Source organism: Artemia sp. Qi Xiang Cuo, chromosome 4 (genome assembly GCF_049724085.1).
Source record: "Artemia sp. Qi Xiang Cuo chromosome 4, ASM4972408v1, whole genome shotgun sequence".
Classification (NCBI taxonomy): domain Eukaryota; kingdom Metazoa; phylum Arthropoda; class Branchiopoda; order Anostraca; family Artemiidae; genus Artemia; species Artemia sp. Qi Xiang Cuo.
This window is the reverse complement of record NC_142797.1, coordinates 46,456,670-46,465,561: the sequence shown is the minus strand read 5'-3', so window position 1 is coordinate 46,465,561 and position 8,892 is coordinate 46,456,670. Positions and strand designations below refer to the sequence as shown.

General features: G+C 36.1%; 1 protein-coding gene across 1 annotated transcript; it reads right to left on the bottom strand.

Annotated features, from left to right (window-relative positions):
• Positions 1–235: 235 nt before the first annotated feature.
• Positions 236–820, bottom strand: LOC148953166 (uncharacterized). Its single transcript, XM_089087892.1, has one exon. The coding sequence runs from the start codon at positions 818–820 to the stop codon at positions 236–238; it is 585 nt and encodes a 194-aa protein (XP_088944018.1).
• Between the last annotated feature and the right edge of the window lie 8,072 nt (positions 821–8,892).

Sequence of the window (8,892 nt, the reverse complement as noted above, 5' to 3'; positions counted from 1 at the left end):
CTCTACACCTCAAAAACTATTTTCTATTCACGGTTGGGGGGGGGGGCAATGATGGATTCAGCCTCCCCACCCTTACCCTATACCTTGCCATCTCTCGGACTTCTGTTTCCTTTACTATGTACTCCAGCTTAACAATAACATTGTAAAATATCTCAAGCCGGTGTATAATCCTAGCTAGACATTCTTCCATCTGATGCCTTCTTGTTTCTCCAGTGACAATCTCGCATTTTTGGCATTATGGAAATTCTCCTCTCCCTATTCCAAAAAGATGTTTCCCAAAATTTCCAATTTCTGTTATGGCTTCTGTTGCCTTCCAGCAACTCCTAGAAATTGGGATGAAAGGTTTTGGAACATAATATATCAGTGATTTTTCAGTCTTATGTGCTTTATCTACCTTCTCAATACCCTTTATTCCAGAGTACTCTGGAACCCACATCAGGGTAATTTGGTTTCCTTTGGATGCAACGCAATCGAGCGCTTCGTAGCATTCCAATTCTCTATTTTGCGGGATCTTTGCATTCTGAAGAGCCTTTAGGCGTGCTTGATTGTCAGTTAAGATATATATATCTTTCCTTGTACTTTGCATTTCCAACAGTCTTCCAGCTGCCCATTCAATTCCAAACATTTCAGCCTGAAAAACTGTGGCAAATTTTCCCAGGTGATAACTGATTACCTCCTTGTCCATATCAGGAGTATTCTGATATATTACTACTCCTGTCCTCAATTTTCCATCAAACAACAAACCATCACTATAACATATTATCCCGACACTCTGGTGGAGCAGCTCTATCTCCTGCTCCACTCCCTTCCTGTCCTTCATGACAGTTTAGAATTGCCTCTCCGGTTTCTTTGTTGGGATAGTATCATGGTTGCAGCAGTAGCTGCAACCTAGTAAAGAGTATTGTGCTGCGCACGATCATTTTCTACGAATCTTGGGGACTTCAACTTTCAAAACCTAATGCGGATGCTATACGATAGAGACCATGGTGGTTCTACGGTAGAGACGTATGGATAACGACAGATTCTGAGCCAAGCAGTGGAAGTACAGGCCCTGGTGGAAGAAAGAAGACAAAGGGATTTCGTAAAGTTGAAGTTAAGTGTTATATTTGTAAGGGTGGACCAGCGTGGCGCACGGGTGTTCATTTATCTTACGGGAGAGGTGTTGGGGTTCCACCTCTGTTTCTTTTCTGTCGTAAAACCTTCAAAACAGGCTCATTTGATTGGAAATTCAAAGGGCTAGTGCCCTTTTTAATAGTCGAAAGGGACTGGAGGGCAACTCGCCCCCCCCCCCACCGCCAATCATTCCCCCAAACCCATCCAATCAAAACTTTGAGATAATCATTTTGTTCAGCGTAGTTGATTTCCACATAGAAAATATGTTTTTGAGGAGGACTCTCCCCCACAACCCTCGGGGCAAGGGTTTTAAGTTATGCCCTGAGGGTATATAAGATTTCTTATAGAAGGCGTTGTCGTATAAACTTCAAAAGGGGGCTCATTTTATTGGAAATTAAAGAGCTAGTGCCCTTTTTAATAGTCAAAAGTGATTGGAGGGCAACTAGCCCCCGCCCTGCGCCCATTATTCCCCCAAACACATCCAATAAAAACTTTGAGATAACCATTTTGTTCAGCGTAGTTGATTTCCTGATAGAAATTTTTTTTTAGGAGGACACTCCCCAAAAACCCTCAGGACAAGAGTTTTAAGTTATGCCCTTGGGGCATATAAGGTTTTTATAGAAGGAGTTGTCTTAGAAACTTCTAAAAGGGCTCATTGGATTGGAAATTCAAAGTCCTAGTGCCCTTTTTAATATTTGCAAGTGATTGGAGGGCAACTAGCCCCCGTCCCCGCCCATCATTCCTCCTAAAACATCCAATCAGAATTTTGAGATAGCCATTTTGTTCAGCGTAGTTGATTTGAATATAAAAAATATATTTTTGAGGAGGATATTCCCCCAGAGCCCTCAGGGCTAGGGTTTTAAGTTATGCCCTGGGGGCATATAAGGGTTTTATAGAAGGTGTTGTCGTAGAAACTTCAAAAAAAGCTCATTCGATTGGAGATTCACACTTTACTGAAAAAATACAAATGAACGTGCATTGTCAGTTTAATATACATATACTGATATTTAGTAATCAAAATGTTTTATTATTTGATTTATTAAATTTTTAAAAGTAAAAACATTTATATTTTTTCAGTAAAGTGTAAATTATGTCCTAGCCTTGGGAAGGCATAGGGGTTTTGCGCCCAACTTACGTTAATTTCTGTTCGTTTTGAGTTTGACACGGTTATTTATTGTAATTTCTGTTCATTTTGGTTTTCATTTATTTATCGATGCTGATTTGTGATAGTTTCACGCTTGGTAGATTATTTGATTTTATTTTTGCTCATTTTTTTTTTAATGGAGTTCTTTACTTTTCTTTGAAAAACTTATTTTATGGAAAAAGTTTTTTTTAATTAATCAATAGGATAGAGCCAACTCTTGGCTGATTATTGATGATATAGCTGAATCTATTGAACAATGGTCTCAGGATATGCTAAAACTCTTTACTGTTCGCTCGCATCATGAAAAGATTTCCATAACCCTAGTTCTACACAATCTGTTTCATCAGAACAAGTGTAAGAGGACATTTGGTTTCAACTGTACCTACTACATTATCCATAGATTTTTTAGTGATTCAAATTCTCTAATAACTTTCAATCAACAAATATATATCGTTACTCCAAAATTTCTACTTTCAGCGTACAGTCAGGCAACAAAATAAACCCTATGGCTACATTCTGTTGGATCTTAATCAGAATACACCCGAGGACTTGCGTGTAGTCACAGACATTTTTGACAATGGAATTATAGTATATCTTCCGCTGATCAGTAAAAAGGCTATTAGTTGCCATCTTGACACTGAAAAAACTACATTAAAATAGACAATATCTTCTGTTCAAAGCACTTCAAAACCACCACTCAAACATGGTATTGACAAAAAAATTATTAATCTAATATCTGAACGTTGTTTAAATTTAACCGAGGGCAATGTACAGTTGTCACGACGTGTTAGACAGCAGAGAAAGCAACATCGTTTCATTTTACGTGCCTTATCTTGCAAAAACAAAGGAAAAGATTTTAAACGAAACGTCTTCTTCAGGTGGGTGGTAGCTTTTTTACACTTCTGCTGCCAATAATTGCAGGACTTGTAAACAGTTTTCTCTAGATGACTAAACCCTTCAAATTGACCCTATAGAACTTGTCCTTTCACCAGTTGAAGACTTTGAGGACAGTCTAAGCAAATTCATTAATGATGAGAATATTGCTGATGATAAAAAGCTAGTTTTACTTCAATATGCACTTCAACGAGTGGACAAACGTAAACCCTATCGCGAGAGACCATTCAATGTAAGTGATCCCAAAAAGGAAACATCTCTTCAAGATTCTGCTGAGGCTGCTGCTGCTGCTGGAACAAAAGCAACACAATCAAAGCAGAAGGAATTGAATGCAATAGTGTCAATTATTGGAAATCTACTGCCACACTTGTATCGTGAACAGAATAAAAGACTATTAACATATCTCATGTTGGAAATTGGTGGTCGTCAAGATCACCCCCCCGCCCTGTTCAAGTCGATAGCGCAGGGAAACGGTTTATAATTCAAGGGAAAATTTATAATCTACTTGATTTAATTTATGATATGGTTAAAAATCGTAAAGGAATTTTATCACTTGACAATCATCTATACAACTTATTAAATACATTAAACTTCCCGAAAAGTCTTATTACCAATAAGTAAATTCTAGGGAAATTAAAAAGGAATATAGTACTACTACTAGTTCTCTAACATCAACACCATTTAAAAAAGTAGAAGAAGATTTTAAATCAGTCTTGAAGAATACTAGTACACATAGCAACAGCAGCATCAGCATCGATTTGTTAAGACCGATTGCTAGACAAAAGAGAAGACGTATTGATATCAACTCATCGTCACCATCATCATCACCCACCAGTAGGCAAAAGGGCACCGCACATTACACTACGTGTTTGCGTTCAAAATGGTTGAAGTTTTGAAACATTTTTATGAAAATGTTGGTGAAGTGGGAAGTCTAAGCTTCCCCACAACACTTTCTAACGTCGTCAGTGGCGTCAACACTTTAAAAAATGCAAAAGAGTATCTATAAAATGAACCAGTTTACACTCTATATTGAAATCATAAGGTTCGTGGCAATAATTATTGACAAACTAAAGCCAAACCTTTTTCCCACTGCATATAATGTAAGCATATATTTTAACTCTAGATGAGATTCAAAGACCGTACAATATACCATACAAATGTATTCTACTTGCATTCAGTGTCTTTAGTCGCTATTCTATTGCCAACAGGGTATTGAAAATTCTCAGGCTATAGAAAGTATTCTTAAACAAGATAGTTATAGAACAATTCAAAGTGATCTTGGTAGTGAATTTGTTAGTCCACATGTAGAAAAGGTGTTATTGAAATATAATACAATACTCTATCATAGTCTTAGTCCAATAAAGGCTGCATTGGCAGAACAATTGATAAGAACTATTCGACTTTTGATTTCGAGACATTTTACATTGAAAAATACTGCTGCCTTTATCCATGATTTAGACAAAATCATGTCAATTTAAAATCAACAACTCTATCAATCTCTATCCAACGTTAGCCCTCAGGAAGTTCATCACAATGAAAAAACATTTGACACTTTTCTTTCAAAATATTCCAGTTCCAATAAAAAGGTTGTGAAGAAAAATTAAATGTTGCCGAAACTGTTCGAATTAATAGAAGAGCTAATACCTTTGAAAAGCGGAATTAATTGTGGTCCACTGAACTTTTGAAAGTGTCAAAAATAACTAGACATTAAACCCTTAAAATTTCGTCTATAAGACACCAAAGATGATGAGATTCTTGGTGGTTTTTATGATTATGAATTACAAAAAGTTTAAAATAATAGTGAATTCTATCAAATTGAAAAGATATTAAGGAGTCGTACTCGCAGGGGGAAGAGAGAGTTGATTGTTTGTTGGCTAGGATAGAACTCTGCTTTTGTTTCTTAGGTAGCAGCTGAAGACATTAACAATGCCCAACGATTTCTATCTGACATTCATACCCAATGTATCTGATCCATTCTACAATCTTTTGACTAAAACAAGTGATTTTTGGACAAAACTCTCTCACCATCAAATTCGATGGTGAGTATTAAGTTGCTCTTGTTGAATATATTCTTAAAAATACATATGATATCCTGAGAAAAGATCACATATATGATATAAAATTAGACCATATGATTGGCTACTCGTTAGCGATCAACATATAATTGAAAAGATCAATTTATTTGAATATCCATTTGTCATATTACCATACGAGGAACTCAGTTGTATAAATGATTTGTGTCGTACTGTCAATAAAAGAATTTCTGCTCGTACAAAAAGAGCCTTTCAATTCAACTATTCAAAGGAAGAGGGCAAGATCTACAATAGTTCAAATATTACCAATGAAAAGATTATTCTCAATGATAATCTTAGAGATATTCTTGGTTTCAAACACAATAAAATCAATGGTAAAAGCGCTGGAAGCACTAGTGTCATTTATGCTAACTATCCGCCTGCCTTCTCCTCGGACACTTGTATGTTTCTTTATGCTTCATTCGTTCAAACATCTAGAGTAAGTATTAGCAATGTTCCCCTCCTACGAGTTCTTGAACGAAAAACCAGTCCAGATCATATTCATCCTTACAATACAAAGCCTCTTCATTATATCCCTGTAAACACTTCCTATTTGTAACTCTGTCAGTTAACACTAAGAACTGAATTAGTTGATCCTCTAGCAATAACAAAAGGTTTGGCCGTGATTACATGTCTTTTTCGACCCATAGTCGTCGGCGTTCAATAATAAGATGTCTAATTGAAAAATGGTATTCGTTTGTCCTGATATTTACTGATATGTTGCTACTCTTGGTCCAAGACAAATGGGCAATGGAATGGACTATTATAAAGGTCGTTCATCAATTTCGGGGTATTGTCTTGGCAGTTGGTTTGCTAATCTGTTTCGCTCTGCACTACCCTTGGATATAAAATATATTGTACCGGCCGTGACAGATTTTTCCTTCTCTACACTATATGATTGAGGCTCTGGCAAGGATTTAAAAAAAAGTGTTTCGGAAAATTTTAGGTCCAGTGCACGAACCCTTGGCGAGAAACTGCAATTTCGACAAATTGGAAAAGTATTAAAAAGGTTGAGAAACAGTGAATCACTCATCAGTCTCTATTCAGGTCAAAAACGAAAGGAATCACTCTTGTCAAAGAATAACAAGAAAAAGAAGACACCAAGGAACAGAATTGTTAGATTAAAACTGGATTTCCTTTCCTTGACTTGACACTGGCATATCTACCGCACAAGGATTTCCATCCGTCAATCACTTCATCTTTAAATCTATTCAATGTCGAAAATGTTGATATGAGTGTCAAACATGGTTACTATGAACAATTCTATCCACAACAACCGGTCTCTGATAATATAAAATTTCAAATTTATTCCAATGAAGACTACTTAATGGATATGTCTTCGACATTTATAGATTTACAATTGACAGTCAAGAAATCCGACAACACAATGCCAATTCTCGCCGATGGAATACCCTATGAAAAATGTATATTGCATAATTTGATTCTACAAATCAGTGTCTGCATAAATGGAACATTGGTGAACACTAGCAACAATCTCTCAAATCATACGAGCTCTATACAGTTCATGTTGATGACACCAATGTCATACAAGGAATTGAGGGGTTTCTCAAATGGATTTGAATATATTACAGATACTGATAGTACAGATGCACTTAAAATGCGACAACTAGCGAATTACATTTAGTTGGGAAAATAAATCATGAGATATTTAATATATCCAATTGCTACCACCAAATATTAAAGTGGATATAAAATTTATGCTTGCTCAATGCAATATCATTTCACGAAAGGAACTTCCTGCCAATCCTGACGTAATACTCTCTCTCACCTCGCCAATACTTCATGTACGAAAACAGCAGGTTATGAGTTCTGTTGCTTTGGTAGTGGAAAAACTGAGAGCTAGTGGAAATAATATTACACTACTTGTTCCTCATACAATCACCAGTCAGCATCATATTGCCATGGGCTGACGTACCTTCACAGACTCATCATTTATCAATGGTAAAATTCCATCAAAATTATCATTGGCATTTGTAAAACGTGCTAGTGCAATAGGATCATGGACAGATTGCCCACATAAATTTGAAAAGTTTGAGCTTCCATCGCTTGTTTGTAAAGTAAATGGAATCCTACTCTACAATCTATCTTTTGATAAATCGTAAAGGACACTGTATGAGTTGACAATGCAATCCCTAGATCGAGATTCACAACTATTTGAAAATCGTATAACCGAAGAAATGTTTGCTAAAAAGCATTGTATCATTGTACCGAATTTGTCTGGCACTCAAGATATTAGTATAGTGCGAACGGGGAGTGTATGTTTAGAGTGCACATTTGCCAAGCCATTAGCTGAGAGTGTTGCACTAATCTCGTTAAACCAATTTGAAATCTATTGTGAAATCATTCCCGAAGGCAGTGTTCTACTAGACCTCGCACCATGAACACAAGTCAAATAATTAAAATAGTTTACATGGATCCATGTATGTCCAAATCTAAATCCTATTGTATACCATGGACCTTCCTTAAAAAAGTTCAAAGTGCAAACAAGACCATTATCATTGTTAATAGCAGTCCATCGAGTGTAAAGACAGGTCATTGGCTGTGCATCTTTCAAACATCGAAGAATATAGTATTTTTTGATCCTCTTGGCCTACCATATACATTCTACACTCTGCACATCGACAACTATATTGAAAGCAATGGGAAAACTATTATTCAAAACCAGAAGAGAGTGCATGATCTAACAACTACAAGCTGTTGTTTTCATGCACTACTTTATTTCGGTTTCAGATGTCGTGGTTATACTTACAAGCAGTTTCTCAACATTTACGTAGACAATCCTCACCTGATTGACTTTATGGTTTAAAATATACTCACAGACATGTATATTGATCTTTATTGACTGCAAATTCAGGGTGACATTTTCTACAGTACAATTTAAATTTACTCTTATTGCATCTCCTTGTGTAGTCAATGATACTATTTGCATTCATATTGTAAAATTCATGTGTTTCAATTTGCCTATTTGAAGCAATATCACATACAGTGTTTTCAAATGGTGAATGACATTCTGTAACAGCTGAATAAAAATCAGTAGGTTTATAGTCATAATAACCAGTGTCTTCACAACGATGAGGTAGAAACCAAATTGTCTTGTTACCCCAACAGTTGAATCGCTGTCCTGATTCCTCCTCCCAAAATGATTTAAAACCAAGACGATGCCAGTCTCTCAGAAGTAAACTAAAGTCTCATTTAGGGTTCATTCCAATCATATAAGGATAAGTATTTTCCCACTGATTACATTTATCACAGTGACAATTGGAGCATAGATTTCCTCAAGGGTGAGAGTCACAAATCTCTTCAAGACAAGAATTACAGTCTTTAATTTGAACTGTATATCCTCTATGTAATTTACATGGATTGCATAATCTACACTTTTCATCATACTCATCAATAATTGTACAATTCTCACATGATGACCAGCTGCCAAGGGTATACATACATAACGGAAATGTATAGAACATTTTTCCAGTGTTATCTCTCTCACAGCTATAATAAAACTGATCTACGATCGATAAATTAAGAGAGAGAGCGAGAGAGAGAGAGAGAGAGAGAGAGAGGAGTAACTTTTTGACATCACAAAACCTGTTTGAACTGGATCTTCTCAATTTATTATTCTCATCTGGATTGAACCTTAAATTTCTATGG

Excerpts from the sequence above, each read along its gene's own strand:
- LOC148953166 (XM_089087892.1), bottom strand. The coding sequence starts at position 820 with ATGAAGGACAGGAAGGGAGTGGAGCAGGAGATAGAGCTGCTCCACCAG.